This window comes from Hipposideros armiger, unplaced genomic scaffold (genome assembly GCF_001890085.2).
Source record: "Hipposideros armiger isolate ML-2016 unplaced genomic scaffold, ASM189008v1 scaffold_95, whole genome shotgun sequence".
Lineage (NCBI taxonomy): Eukaryota > Metazoa > Chordata > Mammalia > Chiroptera > Hipposideridae > Hipposideros > Hipposideros armiger.
Genome location: NW_017731445.1, coordinates 2,514,456 through 2,532,969, shown reverse-complemented (window position 1 = coordinate 2,532,969; position 18,514 = coordinate 2,514,456). Strand labels below are relative to the sequence as shown.

General features: G+C 41.4%; 1 protein-coding gene across 4 annotated transcripts in view; it reads left to right on the top strand.

Moving 5' to 3' along the window:
* LOC109384491 (probable global transcription activator SNF2L2) overlaps positions 1-18,514 on the top strand; it is a 46,535-nt gene that overhangs the window by 7,137 nt on the left and 20,884 nt on the right. For 2 of the 4 annotated variants that reach the window (XM_019645890.1, XM_019645892.1), the window contains 4 exons: positions 4,496-4,549; positions 13,903-14,008; positions 14,475-14,576; positions 17,542-17,674. In XM_019645890.1, the coding sequence (XP_019501435.1) occupies positions 4,496-4,549; positions 13,903-14,008; positions 14,475-14,576; positions 17,542-17,674 (395 nt within the window). The remainder of the gene's footprint in view (positions 1-4,495; positions 4,550-13,902; positions 14,009-14,474; positions 14,577-17,541; positions 17,675-18,514) is intronic. The other 2 variants (XM_019645891.1, XM_019645893.1) reach the window with 1 other exon arrangement.

Genomic DNA, 18,514 nt, shown 5'->3' with positions numbered 1-18,514 from the left:
TATTCCAAGTTTAGAGACATGACTTACAGTTACTTGAATAAAGAGAGAGATTCCTCAGGGGACTCTTAATGTTAGAAGGAGTGTTAGTTCTACCTGGTCCAACTTCCCACAACCCAGTTATGTGCCTCAAACCTCTGGCAGACCGTCATCCAGCCTCTGTGTGGACATCCCCAGCGTGAGCTCGCTGTGTTGGGAGTCGGTTCGCAATACCAAATGACACCTCTAAACACAACGGTCATTTCCTAATATTAAGACAGATTCAGCCCTCTGACTTCTAGCTATTTGCCCTGCTTAGACCTCCAGAGTGAAGCTGTTCTCAATCTAAGGAATGTCCTGTAAAACATTTGTAAATGCATTCACCTCAGGACATTCTCCTTCAGGTTGAAGCACCTTCCTTTGCTATCGGAGCGATACCTAAAGTTTCACCATCCAGGTTCCCCTTCCTTAGGCACATTGTCCTTTCTTAGCACCCCATTTAAAACATGGCACCCAGAAGTCCCAAGGCATTCTGAGGGTGAATTGCAGAGTGGTTGGTTAGCTTTCTTATTCTGAAAACCACAATTCTGTTAACGTAATTCAAGAGTGTGTTCATGTCTTCCAGCAACTTTGACACAGAAGTAACTTTAGTTGAACATGTGATTTGTTGGTAAAACTCCCTCCCGCCCNCCCCGCTCCCCCCAAAAAAACCAACAACATGCAGACAGCTCTTTTCTCACTTGAATGCTGCCAAGGTAAGCCTTTAAACTAAGCATTTATTTTATTTTTGAACCTATATCTACTAATTTTATTCTTATCCCTGTGCAATTTCGTTATATTGATTTTTGTTTCACCATTCTAGTCTACTGATATAATTCTGAATTTTTGTGCCTTTTTTAAAAAAAATCATGTTTACTTTCTTGCCTTTCTAAGTTTTTTATGGTCATCCAAAGATTTGCTATAAGGTATTAGAAACTTTTAAAGCGCAGAGGACAGGTCTCTCTATAACATGCCACTGAAAATCCTTCAGGTTGACATGACTTTATTATCCAATAATCCTTGAAGTTGACTAGCCATCTGTGAACTCACGTGACCATGCTATCACGTCACCCACATTTGTCTTATCATTTCTCAAGGTTATCAAAAAAGGCTAAAACCAAGATACACCACATTTTTGGCCTCTCCAGTCTATCAACCTAGAAACCCTGCCGAAAGAATGAAATGAGGTTAGCTTGCCATAGCTTTTTCTAAGAGACCCCCTACTGGTCCTTAATGATGTTATTTATCTTCCCTAAATAGCCCCGTGGCATCTGAATAATTTCTTCTAAGTTTCTACCAAGGGCCTACGTCAAGCGTAGCAGCCTCAAGTTTCCTTGCTCGTTTTGAAATTGGGACGTTTGCTTATCTCTAGTTTTCTGATTCCTTTTCTGTTCTTTTCTGTTCTCTGTGATTTCTTAACCATTATTAGCAGAAGCAATCTACATACTCTTTCAGGATGTAATTAGTTTGCATCTGGGCACTTGAACTCATTTGAAGCATCTTAATATGCTCTTTTCTATTGACTCCTATCAGTAGCTTTTGTTCAGCCTTTCCTATGCCTTGCTTCTCAAGTCTGAGCATTGTTCTCATTCCTGAAGACTCTGGAATCAGAATATGAGGTTATTCTCACCTTCACCGGCTCTACCAATTGTTTGAAGACTCGAGCAGAAGCATCCCACTAGGACTGGCCCTAGCTTTGAAGATGGATGACCACAGGGAAGCAGAAGGGGAGGCGGGAGTTACCTTCCTGGCCTCTCTGGATGGATGGTGGCTGCATGCCTAGCACGCAGTGGGGTGGCAGGGGTAATAACTGCAGGGCTCCCTCCTTCCTGAGGCTCTTCAGGCTCTGTATTTCTCCCTGAACCAGGACTGTCTTCTTACCCCTCATTTTCATAAGTTCTGATGATATCTCTAGGAATGGTGGAAAGCCTCAACTTGTTCTGAATCTTAACTTTCCTCATGTTGTAGAACATCTTTCATTTATTAATTGCATTTCCCCCTTATTTCCAGCCTGTACTGCTGAGTAGGGCCAGAGGTTAAAAACTCACAGTACTTGCCCCCATGAGCTCACCATCAGTGGAGAGATAGTCTTCCTACCAGACATCACTGAACAGGCAGTGGACTGGGGAATTCTGGGAACGAGAGGTAATGGAGCCCATTACATGAGGGTACAATGACATTATCTAGTGTTTATGGTCACTTTTAGGGGAAGATAGATAGATAGATAGAAGATAGATAGACATATAGCTATATCTATATATGCATATCTATATCTGTATCTTTTAACGACATTGCCTGGGGTAATGAGATACAACATTTCATTCCATTCCATTATAGCACCTTTCCAAGGATTTGGTACAGCACAACTTGATGAGGAAGTGTACTTAATTCCTATGCATGCTGAAAAGTCCTTCATAGCATTTCCCTCACGTTGAGTAAAGCTGAGCTACTGCTTTGAAAGTCCGCATGTAGTCAACCCATTCTCCAGAAGGGATGGGCTCTTACTTAAACATGTTGCCTCGTTCCAGGATTTTCTCTCCAGAGTGCTTTACCTGAGGTGCAGTTAGGTATTTGCCGTGTCGAAGGCTTTCCCACATTGACCATCATCCCGGGGCCTCCATCCGAGGTAGACTATTCACACCAGTGCTCATATTGTCTTTCTAAAAGTAGCTTTGTAGTAATACACATTCTTTAAGCCAAATCCATACCATTATTTAATATTCTTTTTTGTTTTGTTGGAGTTTTTTTTGTTTGTACTTTTTTTCCCAAGCCACTCCGATTGCTGACCAACTATGTAGGTCTGTCCCCACAAACTCCTTATGAGCATCATTTAAAATTATTCTGCTGGAATTTCCTTTGTTCAGAGCCTCACTTCCCCAGTGAATTGTAATTCCCATTACTCTCGGATCATAGAACCATGCCCATCTTGCTTCAAATTATTTATAGTATGTTCTATAAAATGTCTGAGTTAGCATTTGTCGTTCCCAGGTTTCTCTTCCTTCACTGTTACACATTCTGAGGTGACACCGGTCTGTTTCGGCTTCTGTATCCCCTTAGTCAACACCATCATCAGCCCAGCATCCCAAAAGTGCAGTGGTAAAAGTGTTCCCAGTTCTGTACCTTATCCCAGCACGCACTCAGTTACCAGGTCCCGTCCACACACAGGCATCGCCCGCGCACCCCTCCTTCTGCCTCCTCACACGCTGTCATCGTTAGGGCCTTTCCATCACTGGTCTGGCCTGGGACAGCTGTGTCCTGCCTATGATCCCCACCTCCAGTCTGCCCCTCATCCTGCCTTCTGGGCACGTATCTGACCATGTCATGCTGTTACTTAAGAACTTCCAATAGCTCCCCATTGGATATTTCAGTGACCTGCCTGATGGTGATCAAACTTTGACCATGGGAAGGATAGTCTTCCACAGTCTGGGCCTAGCCACCTTCCCAACTGTGTTTTCCTACATGCCACTCTCCTTCATGTTTCAGGCCTTCCAGCTAATGCTCCATACTTGAATCTAGCCTGCACTTTCCCCCTCCACTCCTCGGTTTATACTTTGCCCACTCTGCAAGGCCTCCCGCTCTCCTCAGGCAGAGTGGGCAGTGGCTCAGCAGGGATCTCTTAAGTGGCCACACGTAGGTTGTATGCGCCAAAGGGTGCCGTCTGTGCCTAGAGTAAGATTTCGATGGGATGTAGGGTTTTCTCAAGATGTGTCACACATGTCAGTCACCTCGCTGCCACCACACAAAGGGACACCAACAAAAGCAGTTTCAAAATCCTCAACTGTAGAGGCCTCCCTAGAAGGCCCATGGAAGGACGCAAGACCTCAGGTGCTGGTTTCCAGTTGAAGATCATTAGCTCAGGGATCTATTCGAAAAGAATAAGAGTTCTGAGAGGTGGCGCCGACTACCTAGGTAATGTTCGGAAGCTGAGTTTGCCTGTTGTTGGGTGTACCCTGTGTGCTGGCTGCTGTAACAAAGTACGGTATCCTATTTGATGTTCACAACAATCTTCTGAGGTAAGTATTATCCCCGTTTTACAACTAAGGAGCTAGACTCAGATAAGCTAGAGCGTTTTCCTAAGATCGCACACATCCCTAGCAGATGCTACGTCTTCCACTGCTTCTGGAACAGCGGATGGAACGTGGGTCCTAAATGCCACGCAGAACGTGTGTGGAGGGAAATGGGACCAAAGCAGCAAGAAGTTATATGTTTCCGAGAAGCAAGGAAAGTCCCAAAGAAGTTAGGGAAGTCTTTCCGCACCCCCCATTTCTGGAGAACTATATTTTTTCAGAATGAGGTTCCAAACATAAGCCCGTGTGATCTTCCCAACAATCCCGTGAGGTAGGCAAGGCAGGTAGATGAGGAGGCCAAGGCTTGGAGAGTGAAATGAATTACCCAAGGTCGCCCAACCTAGGAGGCGGGAGCCGGGCTGGGACGAGTACCCAGGTCTTCTGACTCGAGTGTTCTTTCTACTCTACCGCAGGTGTAACGTGGAGAAGGTGCCCAGTAATTCTCAGTTGGAAATAGAAGGAAACAGGTCAGGATCTGTCTTGTATTCCCATGTCTCTTAATCCAGGTATCCCTTGGTGCACCAAACAGATCAATTCCTAAGGAGTTGGAAGCGCATTTCTCCATTTGCCTCCTGACCACCCCTACTTGGAGTGAGGGCTGGAGGCACAGACATTCCAAAACACCTGCTGTGGCTTTTGAACTTGTCTGTGCTGTTTTGCCATTTGGGGTGTCCACTCTGTTAAAGCATTTCTCACAAAGGTGTTGGGAGCCACCTGCATCCACCCCTACCTGTAGCGCCTCGGACATGGGTTTCTGTTGCTTTTCGCTCCCTTTCAGTGCAGCTTCTGTCTCACATCCTGCGGACCTCTTAACTCTGTGCTGTCTTGCTTTAGAGGCTTAATCCCAAAGCACCCGTGGTGCTCGGATCTCCTGCGGTACGCGAAGAGGCGTGCATACTGTGTCTGACACTCTGGGATTGATTGTGGCGTGTTGAAGTTCTGTGCTCTGGGCTGGCTTCAGGGTGTAACTTCTGGGCCTGCCTGTCATGTGTGGTCCTCAGCGTCCTAAGTCAGTCAGTGTAACCTTTGTGTGCCTTTGCTCCCATTGGGTGGAAGGTAGAAATGCTTTTCTCCTAGCGATGTTGTGAGAATGTGATGTTAGGTGAGTGGGGCATGGTTTACCATGGTTAGAAGTTGTCATTAATGCAGAGGGTGCCAAAAAAATGTATACACATTTTAAGAAAGGAAAAAACTTCATTAAAATTATAATACTGAATATATATGGAGAACAAAAGATGGATACGAGTCATGTATGTATGTTTGTTTGGTTGTTTTTTTTTTTTTGCAAACCACCCCTCTCGCCCCCTGGTATATTGAAAACAACATTTCTTTTCCCCTTGCAGTCAGCTTGTACTTTTTAAAAATATCAGTATAATACTTTGCCACCCATATTCCACATTTGTCAGTTGACTCTATAACATCCTTGACAGCATTTTTCCCCCACTGGTTTAGGATCCAGTCTAGAGCCAGGAGGAAAAAGAATTGAAGCTGTATTTTGTAAATTTCAGAATAAATACTGATCACCAGGTGTGGCATCCTCCTTTATAGAAGGAGACTAAACATGGGGGTGATGTGTACCGACCCACATCTGTGTAGAGATGAAACTGTTGGGCAAGATTGTCATGTTTTTTTTTGTCTTTTCTTTTCTATTGGTGTTCAGTAAACAGTTATCAATCCTGGAAGCCAGACGCACCATATCCATAGTGTGTAAAAGCTCCCACCACCACAATGCAGAAAGGAGGCTTTAAGGTCCAAATGGTCTGATGTAGGCTGAACTCCCAGTCCCAGTGAACACAGACAGGCATAAGCTCTTTTTCGCCTCTTCTATCAAAATAATCATGTGACCATGAAAAGTGGATTAATAATAACTTTAAAGGGTACTGCAAGCCTCCAATGCCATGCCTGGGCTTTTCGAGGAGACAGTATGACCGTAGGTAGTTGGGACCTAGATAAATCCATTTTCACTAAAGACATGTTTAAACTAATTTCCAGAGCCATAGCAAGGAACTGACGTCTGCTTCCTCAGGGCTCTAGAGCCTGTCTCGTGCTTACTGTCACATGTGCTTCCTTTCCCCATAAGCCTGTGTGTACAGCATGTTCAGAGGTTGCATTATGATGAACAAGTTTTGTAAATCATTTTTTAAATTCTTGCTTCATGGGTTCAAAAGCACTGAGCATTTTCTATGTGTCAGTCCCTGCAAGTATTGAGAATGTAGGAAAAGGAATCAAATGGAATGCCTGAAAGAATAGCTGGAAAGAGCTCTATAGATAACGGACACATAGTTTGAATAAAGCATGTATACGGGGCGGGAGGGGAGGGATGGGGCAGGAATGGGGAAAGCGTCAAGTCGGCTTGTGGGCAGAGTAGGAGTTCCCCTGGTAGACTGGAGGGGAGCGGAGCGGGGAGACGTGGATGCGGCAAAGGTACCTAGTTCCATGGGTGGAGGCAGCCACGGAGGTGTGGAAGAGCGGGACCCCCGTCAAGACCACGTGGATCTCAATATGACTGGGTCATCGGTTACAAGAGAGGAGGGACATGGCAGTGGGTCTGAAGACAAGAGAATAAAATAGTTGGAGCTGTGATGGACAAGACTTAGGGTCAGAATGGTTGTGAGAGGAGGAGGAGAACTTCAAGATAACTCTTGGATCACTGTCCTGAGTGGTAAGGTGAATGTGGTATCAGTTACAGAAATGTGGGTGAGATGATGTGGTATGAAATGTGTGGGTGCTGCATGCTTGCATGTGTGTGTATAGCTGTCCAGCCCCATACTCCATCCCAGGAAATCAAAATTCTCTCCATAACTATTAACAGCCCTTGATGTTGTGATTATGTTGTTAGTATTGACTGTCCCTTCAGGACCAGCCAAGAAGCTCTTTTAGACAAAATTTATTTTTACCAATGTTGGCATGAGACATTCCATATTTTTTTCAATTGGCTAGAGAGGCTGTGACTGTGGATCTCAGGCTCAAGCACCTTTGCACTTAATAGCTCTAATTAGATTATGGAGAAATTGCCATGAAACAGTAGCGGGACCAAGTGTATACACTTTTAGAAAATCATAGTGCTGGGTGAACAGCCTTGCTTCATTTATTCTCTGTATGGGATACTCTGGGCTCAGCCTCAGGCTGACAATTTATCTTGTGTAGTTGCAGCCTGGTAAGGTCATAGCCTCGTGCACAGCCCCAGACGATGCTTCCCAAGAGTGTGGTCCTCACACTTGAGTCCTATGGCTTCTTGGAGAATTCCCAGTGCAGTTAGAGGCTCCAAGTTTCTCCATAAAAGTAACCTGTTGAACTTTGTTTAACCCAGTGTTTCCTCAACTCCTTTGACCAGCGAACTCCCTTTGTCAAGGAATGCTGTTAGTCATCCATTAAGCTAATGTTCCAGGGAGAACACTTTGGGGAAATGCTGACTTGGAGCTCAGAAGTTGCATTTAGTCCAGAGAGAATCTGCTCAGGGAAATGTGGATTCCAGTACTTTAGTTTGCCCTCATTACAAATATTGATACTTTCCAATGTTTACCGGAATAGGCTGCTTTGACTCCGGTGGTTTGACACTTATTTATGTTGCTCAGCCAATTATACCCACATACAGCAGGTGGGTAGCCCACAAATAAACTTGGTTTGTTTGCTTTCTGAGGCACAAAAGGCCTCCCCGAGGCTTCCAGCGTTAGCCTGGCCCAGAAGCCCAGGGTCTCTGCCTCTCAGAGCTCCAGGCCAATTCCAGCATAAATGACCTCTCTCTGAGGGAGGGAAAGGCATCCCAGCTGGAAATAACAAAGCTCATTTTTGTACAGTCTTATAAACTGTCTTTAAAACTACTCTGTAACTGTCTTTGATCAAAACTGGATTGCACTGAACGGTGGCAGTTATTGGGGCATATATGTTCTTGTATATTCACGGAGGAAAAATCTGTCTCATTTCCTTTAGAATCACATGTCATATGTCTTCCTTAAGAATCTACTAAAAGGTCCATTATAGAAAAAAGCAAACCTCCAAAGCCTGCTATGACCCAGCCCTTTAACAAAGTGACATTGGGGATTTGCAGCTCAGGTGGAGAGGCATTTGATTTTGTTTGCCTACAAAAGCTCTGTGCTTTGGAGTTCGGTCACAATTCAGCCAAAAGCTTTGACGAGTTTCTACTATTAACAAGTAGAGACATAGGGAGACATCAAAGGACAGAACATTCAGTGGAAGGGAAGGTCGGTCCTTACCTTTTGGGAGGAAAGCATCCTCTGAGGCATGTCCAGGTCTACAAGATGAGATGGCGAAAGCTGGTGACGTGCCTGGCCAAGGAAGCAGCAAGCCTTTTAGCTGTCATGTTTAGACATGATGGACAGTTAGGATCCTATATCTGTACCTGCTATTATGAAATGTCACGTGAGAAAAAGAGAAGTGTTCAAGACTTCCTGAGTCACTATTTCTAAAAAGTCAAGTGTTAGATGAATAAATCTTTTCAAACATCTCCTCAAAAGGTTTGTCTAAACAAACAAATAAATATTACTCTCTGAAGCCTAGGTTCTGCTGAGCACCTCTGATTTGTAGTAATAAATTCAATGAGAGAATTCCAAAGAAATAAATAGCAACTTTATATAGTTTCTGACAGTTGCAATATATTAAAAATGTTATAGAATTATTCTGTTCTATTATATTTATTTATTTGGCTTTGTATGGTAGAGTTAAAAGGTGCCAGTTGGTGAAATGTGCTATTTATGGTGATATAAATAAAGGTTGGTCATATATGCCCCTTAGACATTGTTTCTCTGGGAAAAATCAGATTAGATTTTTGACTTATTGCATGTTTTCAAAGAAGGTAACCCAATAAAAGTATTTGAGACCTACTTTATTTATGGATGATAATATGGTTCCAAATTACATTAGATCATAAATCTTCATTTTGTTGAATAAGAGTACATTATTATTAATGTTTATTTATGCTCTGGCATATCTCTTTCTGGTGCTTAGTTAATGCCTTTTTAAAAACCTAGTTGAAGTTGTACTGCATTTACAATTTGATATCATGTTTTGTTTGTTTTTGTTTTTTTAGTGAATGTCATAAGCATTTTTCCATTCCTTAAGGCACATTACCTTAAATACATAATTTTAGATTATCTAGCATATATATATAAAATTATATATACACATATACATATATACACATATATGTGCACATATGTATATAAATGTGTACACACAAATATACATCTATATATGCATACATATATAAAATAAATTACCAAAAGTGAAACTGCGCTTCAAAGTGTGATTGTGTTTAAGACTTGATAAAGCCTTGGTGCTTTTCTTATTGAGCTGAGCGAGCCCTTTGTAGTTTCCTAATGTTGGGGCCTTTACCTTGCATTAACGTGCTGCAACCTTATTTTTGTTGATAACTCAGGCATATTATATATCTACAGTCCTTAACATAACCCTTGGTGATTTTTAACAGCTACCAACTCCACTACCACAAGGAAGTCTACTCCCATCTCATTCTGTTTTGCTGTTACCTCATACATGCTTCAAGAGGCTAGGAAGTCAGGTTTCTAAGCTGCATAGGAACATCATCAGCCAATATTCAATAAGATTCAGATGAGAGATCTCAGTAGTGAATATGGGATGCAGGTGCTCGTGACACCTATTTTGTGTCTGGCTCAAGCTTCTGGGGGCTTTTTGGATAACTGGGGTGCTACCCTGATTTAAGTGCCTTTTTAAGTGACATGTATTAAAATCTAATAAGAATCTGACCCTGAAAAGCAGCAGCTTGCTTTCACCTACTGCCCTCCAATGTTGACCCAATTTTATAGTTTTCTTCCCAGATGATTTCCTGTGTTTGATTCCTTTAGGACTATAATAACTTTTCTGTAAAAGCCTTCCAAGTGGGTACTCTAAATTGTGACATCGTTTTCTTACAGAAGCAAAGTAGCCACATTTTTATATTCATTAACTAAACAAAACCTATTTCAACTGTAGTTAGTCTCATTTTTTAAAGTATCTATTAAAAATGCTTGTTAACAGATCAGCTTGGGTAGATAAAAAGCAAAATCATAAAGCAGCAAAAAAAAACCAAAATTCTCACCCAATATCATATCTTCTTGGTTTGGACTTGTTGGAAAGTCATAATATCCAGTATTTTAAAGGAGTAGGTTTCTCAGCTAAGATTTCAGTCTTCTGCACTCTTTCAGCTATACCTAAACCATAAACAGGTAAAGCGGATATTGATGTAATGTTTAGAATGTATACAGTCATCATTTTAGAATTATAGTAGTATAGATGTGGACTTATTGCCATTTGGTTTCTGGAGGTAATGGGAGAAAAACTGGTTCCCAGATGAAGCATACATAGCAGAGTAAATCTGTGTGTGTGTGTGTGTGTGTGTGTGTGTGTGTGTGTGTGTTATACATGCAGGGTTTCAAACCATCATTTACACAGTGGCACGGAGGGCTTTTCCATCTCACACAGCATAACATCATGGACATGTGTCTCTGTGTCCATTGGCCTCTGTGGAGAGGAAACGTGCATGCCCACCAGCACCTGTAAACTCACAGTAAGTGCATTGGGTTCCTTTAAATTAGTATTTCAGGCTACACTCCTCCCCCACCCACCCTACCTCTGGTCAGGGTCATGTTTCTTACTCTGTGATAGATCATTGTACAAAGTAGATTCTGAAATTACAGGCCATCAGTGGAATCCTTTTTTGGGGGAGGGGAGGGGTTATCACTTTTGCAAGGGGAAGCAGCATACTTTGAGGTTAACAATGTGTGCTTAGGCCTTAAATTGTGTAAAATCACATAATGGAAAATACCTTGGGGGTAGGATAAGCATTTCAACAGAAACAGGACACCTTCTGCAAAGCACTGTACAATTACTCCATTGTTCTGTTCTTAAAAAAAAAACAAAAAACTTTCCAGCACTGGGGGAAAAGAGCATTTGGAAAGGTATATTGAAAAAGCCTTTGCTGAGCTTAAGTTTAAGAAAGAAATGCCAAGAATTCAAAACTCAATCAGGCTGCTTTACTTCCTTTTTTTTTTTTCTTATTTACTTTTTTTTAAACCTTTAATTTAGAAAAATAAAAATGAATTACTTTAGGGATTCATTAACAAGTGGTCCTACTATCTCAGTGCATTTTATAGGTCATGGAAAAGCGGGGTGTCCTCAGGACCTCCTGGCATTTCCTGCCTTAACTGTCTGTCAGGTTCATTGCCTCTGATAGAGATGAGAGGAAGAGTTTTGACTGCAAACAAAATATTCCCACCCTGCAAGGAGAGAAAAGAGTTCACAGAACAGTAAATAGTGAGGGACTAGGAGTTGGTTTAATGAATATTGAGGATTTCTTCCATTTGTATGGAGAATGGGTTCTTGATCCTGGATGGATAATGAAGTATTTGGAGAAGGGAAAAGGATAGAGCTCCTTCCAGCCAAGTGAGAGGTGGGTCAGCTCTGGAGACTTGGATTTTGCCATAAAGGAGGGGGTAGAGGGGTGGCCATGGCACTTAGGGATACACAGGAGAGTCAGGTTAACAGTACAAACCCGACTTGCAGAGACTGAGCTGAGGAGGGCGTCGAAAGCCAGACTGAGATGTTTGAATGATGATGGAGCCAACATGGCCACAGGAAGACTTCCTTAGACAGCTTCCAGGTCTTTTGCCCATGCCCTCTGTGCTTATGAGGGCGAAAAAAGGAGGTGGGGTAGGATTGTTGTGAAACAAGAAATCTGTCTCATTTTACAGTATTGGCCCTGAGTCTCAGAACATTCGGCGCTCTCCTTTATAAGCACATGTAACTCTGGACTTGTCCCCTTATAGGGTCTAGGATTTCTGACATGACTTAGGACAGCGATGTCAGACTCAGATTGTTTTAGGTATTCTGGCACTGTTAGAGCTGTGTCACACTCTTGGTGCCAATCGCTTATTTCTCACTTCACCAGTGGCACAGTTGAAATTAAGAGTATGTCACAGGTGTACAAAGCAAAGGTGTGCTCATAACCTGTCAATAGAAAAATGACACCATCTGTCGGCAATGTAGAAAATGACACCATGGATACCATTGAGGGTCAGGTATTAAATCCAAGATTACAAAGAGGTCTCTTTGATTGTTGCTAGTTTATAAAGAATGCTAATTATAAAGAAGTCACGGATAGAAATAGAAAAACTAGTACCTATAAATTGCCTTTCAGATACTCCTTTTCAAATAGGTAAAATGTCATATATATACATATATATATATATATGTATGTATATATATATATATATATATGTGTGTGTGTATATATATATATATATATATAAATCTGAGTAATAGAAAAAGAATAGGCCAGAAATTGTGTTCCCATGTTGAAGGCGATAGTAAATAAAATAGGTTTTGTTATATACTATGTGGTATAACTTATAGTGGTACAAATGCATTTCTCATCCTGGGAAGTGGGTTGGGTGGCTATCAGTGTGAGAGAACACCTTGGTTCTTGCCATAATAATCTAAAAATCCAATCCCCTGTTAAACTGCAGTCCTCTTAAACCTCTTGTGTGTGCCCTGATTTTAGTATTCATGAAGCCCATATATGCATTAAATAAAACAGTGACACAGAAAAACTCGCCCATCGCTTTGACAGAGGATTTTCGGTTAATTTATGCAGGCCCCTTTGCACTTCAGCATTTTCCCCACTGGTTGCTAAGCAACCGTTTGAGTTACTGCGCATGCCTTTTTTATGATAACTGTCATTATGATTATTTTTTAATTATACAGCTGGGACTATGGATTAAAACAGCATATTGTCACTCATTCTTTGCTGCTGTTTCTAGCATTCTTGCACACTCCTAGAATCACCTTCTGAAATTTGCATGGCAGTGATTTATGGTCGTTTTTTTTTGGAATTTCTGGCTTCACAAAGGAAATAGAGATGGCATCATAAGAGAAGCGAGATTTTTTGTGAAAAATGACTATCCCATACCTAACAAGCTATTATTGATCTGGATAGGCCAAGTCAGATATTAGGCTCTTGAATCTAAATTGTATATATTTTGTTCCTTTAATCACGTCTGCTTCTAATATTAAATGTCATTAAAGGCTTATATTGCTTTATAGTCTGTTTTTCAAAATTACAAAATGCTAAGCGTTTGTTGCTATTAAATCTGTTTCCAAATACAGCTACCATGCATTTGGGGGAGGGTTACAAGCACTAATCCCAGAAACATCAGGCATCCACACTTGCTAAATATGTTTGTTCTTTGTGGCCCAAATTGCTCCATACAGCAGTGCAGTTACGTGAGATAAAGGGGTTCCTTTAGCAAATAATATTACAGGTATGTGTGGTACACAATGTATGAAATACCCTAAAAGGAACACCACCAAAAAAATGGTTACTAGGTACATGCAAAAGCTTTTCATTTGATGTTCATTCGCGTATATTCTGACATTATTTTCTAAATATAAAGTGAATTTGAAGACAAAGGAATATGGAAATAAAGTGTTTTGGTTTTTTTACCCACTCAATTATTATTTGTTTAACATTGGAATTTTGGTTGAATGGGGTATTTAAATGTTTCTATGAAACTGAAGAGATCTTTGCTCTGAAGGAGAAATCCACAGTGGACTCCCCCTATCATGTGTGACAGAGTGCGGACCTAATGGTGTTTTAATGTGATTTTGAAGTTCGCACAGGGGCATTCATCTTCAAGAGAGTTGTAGAATTTTTCTTGATTTAAATGGCCCCATGTATATATGTGTGGGGTGCCAATTTGCTTTTTTTTAACATTTTCTGAAATGAACTAAAATCTTCCCTCTGTCGTGCATGATCTGCTGTGTTTTGTTTGTCCCCCCCACCCTACAGTTCAGGGCGACAGCTCAGTGAAGTCTTCATTCAGTTGCCTTCGAGGAAAGAATTACCAGAATACTATGAATTAATTAGGAAGCCGGTGGATTTCAAAAAAATAAAGGTAGATATTCTGTTTATACACTTTATTTTGAATAAAGGACAAGTGTAAATTCATTGAAATGATGACAGTTAGGACTTGGTGACAGCATCTTGTCTGACAACCGCTGACACCCATCCAGGGCCTGACACCAGAAAATTTGGGATGTCCCTGTGCCTTTACACGTGTGTGATTTAATCGTTAGGCTGAGAGCTCATGTTATACTGCGTTTTACTTAAGCCGCAGACTTTCCAGACCCATTGCTCTTTCTGTTCCCCGTCACGCGCTTGTTTCCTCCCCCACACAAGAAGGAACCCCGGTGGGAGGGTGGTCTCTGTGAAGGGCAGCCCCTGAAGTTGTGCAGTCCCACATCCCTGGCAGGGGAGTATGCTGACAAGACAAAGGGAAAATCAGGCTTTGTTAACCAAGTAATGATCGTCGCCTTTTCTCTCCCTCTTCTTTCCTCTATTTCACCCAAAATTTTCATCAGGAAAGAATTCGTAATCATAAGTACCGGAGCTTGGGCGACCTGGAGAAAGATGTCATGCTTCTCTGTCATAATGCTCAGACGTTCAACTTGGAGGGATCCCAGGTCTGTCTTTCATTGTCTGAAATCATTTTAACCTCAAATGTGCCTATGTTCCTTTTAAGTAAAATGTTTCATTTTCTAACATTTGAACCATTACTACTACCCTGGCAGAAGAAACATGAAAAAGAAAAGCCTGTATTCCATGCTACCTGTGTAAGTAAATTGATGCTTTGGCATTGTCAAACGAGTGCCACCTCCTCTGTACCCCACCTGTGCTGATTTCTACTCATGCTTCCCTTAAAGGCTCCACTTCTAATTAGAGGCGGGATTCAAGTAAATCACTTAATGTCATGCCTAAAGGTGGGAGGTCCAGTTTTTTGCTTTTATAGAGATTGTATATTTGATTATGTTTACTGTCGTTTTTCTGATTGTAGCCTTCCATTAAGAGTTGAAACAAGTATGATTTAAAACAAGAGGAAAAAAAATTGCTTTAATTGCTTACAAAAAAATGCTTTTCATCAGGCCAATTGTAATTCTCTTTCCTTCCCATCTCCATAGTAAGCAAGTGTAAGAATATATAAGTGACACTGAATTTATTAAAATAACTAGAGGGAAGACACTTTATTTCACTTTAATTACACCTCAATTTCACTCACCTATTGTGGGAACTCCCTTTTTCCTACCTGTTTCTCTGGCCTAATGCTCATACCCATGAAGAAGAAAGAACAAGAAAGGTCAGTGTGTCTGCCAACCAGTGCAGTGTCAAGCCACCATTAAATTCCTTGAGCCTCTTTCCTGCTCCTGCTTTTTTACCTCTGTGTCAGCTCTTGTCACTAAGTTGGAGAACATGGGAATCCTCAGAATGGCCCTTGAACAGGCTGTACGTTTCTAGGTTAATAGCAGTTAACAGTAGTAGTATTTTGACCAAGACAGTAGGTCTAGAAAGCAAACCTTGTGTTTTCAAGACACTCTTCAAAAAAAAAGTTAAGATGAAAACCTGGACATAGAGAGTAAATATTAATACATCAGTCAACAAGGAAGTCTTTCGTGAATGACTATTTTTGTAGTCTCTGGATAGATTTGGGGGTTCTTTAGAATAGTGTGGCAACACTGATATGTACGCTGTCCCTTTCCAGCCCCACAACTGCCCTGTCTGTGCACACTCACTGTCTCACGCCTCAAATGGGGTGATAAATAGCCTCTTGGCTGTCTTCCCTCCCAGTCTATTTCGGATACTAGTTTGTCTTTCTCTGATCACCTCCTTCTCATCCTATCCGTCTACTGCTCAACAGCTTTGCGGTTTCCCATGTATATTAAACCCTAGAACGAACTTAATCTCCATAGGCTGTTTTCTAAAGTTGTACCCTACCCTAACTCTTTAGCCTCATTTCCTGTTGCCCTTCAACCTAAACAGTTCATGGTCCAGTCAGACCAGTCCCCTCAACACCTGCTTCCCTGGATATGCATGCAGTGGGAAGAAATAATACAGAGAGCCTGTGTACCCTTTACATCGTTACAAGACAGTAACATGTTGTGTAACGTAGTCTAATAGTGTAACCTAGAAGTTGACACTGACATAGTCCCAGGTGCATCTTTTTTTATTTGTGCCTCCCCACCGTTCTCACTTGTCTCCTTTCCTAAAAAGCTCCTCTCCTTTCTCACCCCTGACAGAATCCTTCTCACTTTTAAGATCCAGCTCAACTCCAATGTCTCTGGCCGACTCTACACCAGTGGCCCCATCTCAGTCCTCTCCCCCTGTCCCGTGTCCTCCTATTGGACTATGTCATTTGGGGCTCACCACAAATTGCCCGGCATGTGGCACATCTTTACAATAAAGGAATATGTTCCTAGAGAACAAGGATCATTTTTTTTGTTTTTTATTTTTTACTTAATTATTGTGGTAAAACACATAATGATCAGTTTTAACACAAATTGGTCACGTTAACCACTTTTAAGTGTGTAGTTCAGTAGCATTTAGTATATTGTCATTGTGTGTAGCAGATCTCCAGAACTCTTTCATCTCGTAACACTGAAACTCTGTACCCATTAAACAGCTCCCCATCTCTCCTCCCCCCGCCCATGATAACCACAGCTCTGCTTTCTATTTCTATGAATTTGATTACTTTAGATACGTCATATAAGTCAAATCATTCAATATTTGTCTTTTTGTGACTGATTATTTCCCTTAGCATAATGTCCTCAAGGTTCATCCATGTTGTAGCATGTGACAGGATTTCCTTCCTTTTTAAGGCTGAGTAATATTCCATTGTGTATACGACACATTTTGTTTACCCATTCGTCCATCAATGGACATTTGGTTTGCTTCCACCCCTTGTATGTTGTAAATAATGCTGCTGTGTAAACATGAGTGAGCAGATATCTATTCAAGACCTTGCTTTCAGTTCCTTTGGACATATACCCAGAAGTGGGATTGCTGGATCACATGGTACTTCTGTTTTTAATTTTTTAAGAAAAAGGACCATTTCAGCTTTATATTTCTCTCAACAACTATGTTTAGGCATACACCAAAAATAAAGTACTGATTGGACTAGTATTGGCTGGTGCTGATAAACTCAGTAATAAAGAATAGCCTCCATTTGTGAGGGGAATTGCATTTTAAAGAAGGTTGCTTTGCCACAGTATTTAATAGATAAGTTCAAATAAAAAGTACTCTTTTTAAATTCTATTTTTGTTGTCACAGGAGAGAGGATATCTTTTAGAAGTCCACCCTTCTCTCAAGTGTGTGTGCGTGTGCGCACACACACACACACACACACATACACACACACACTGAAATTATTTCAACTGCATATAGACTTTCTCTTGTGAGAACATGTATGTCTGTATTGGACTTGGGGGTTTTCTCATTCGGGTTTCCTGTAGGCATAAAAGTTAACATTGATGTTTCTACTAAAATTCATGTAAAATAAAGCTGGTGTTTTGCATGAGGAAGAGAAGTGCATGTTGCAGTTGTGACTCTTAGGCCCTCAGCTTATAGTTTTTAACAGATGCCACTTGGACCATTTAGATCTATGAAGACTCCATCGTCTTACAGTCCGTGTTTAAGAGTGCGCGGCAGAAAATTGCCAAAGAGGAAGAGAGTGAGGATGAAAGCAATGAAGAGGAGGAAGAGGAAGATGAAGAGGAGTCAGAGTCGGAGGGTAAGCTCAGGCATCCGACTCCTGCACTTCTTTGCCCCTTGCCACCCACCCACATCAGTGTTGCCACCGATGCTAACGGAACGGACGTTAGCCAGGCAGATCTGGATTCCAGTCTTTGTTCTACCATGTCCTTGCCAGGCATCCCGGGCAGTGTACTTAACCCAGCTCAAGCTCCTCTGTAAAACTGAGGTACTAAACATGCCCCCCCAAGCAGATAAAGAGGTTCCCTGAAGGTTGCCTTTGAGACTCAATGTAATACACATTTTCTACCAACATTGTGGCTAATACCTATCTGCCCTGTAGCACAGTGGGAACCATAGAATGTTAATAGCTGGGCTCCACCCCAGAGTTTCAGTTTCAGTAGTGTGTGGTGGGGACTGAGAGACAGTATTCCTAGCAAGTTCCCAGGGGATACTGATGCTGCTGGGCCCAGGACCACACTTTGAGGATCACTGCTTTAGAAAATAATCATACCGCTGAGTTGAAACGGGTAGCCCATTTTATCCATCATGGATCAGCTACTGATCCTGTCTTTATTTAAAATGTTGATATTTTGTTCATCATGGATTTTTTTGGATTAATTTTGAGTTTTTAAAATACTGCATTAGAATATTATTTATTTTGATTACTCGGTTTTGGTGGCTTCTTAAATTTTGCACCCAAGTCAAGTACCTCTCTTGTGTTATCATAGTCTCAACCCTGGTTAATAATAATTTTAATATTTCAAGGTTAAAGCTGTCTTCAGAAGTCTAAAATTTCTTCTTGTCTAATTATGTTTTCACCCCAAACCTTCTCTCAAAGTAATAAATCCCACTAATTTATGGTTTGCTGTGTGAAACA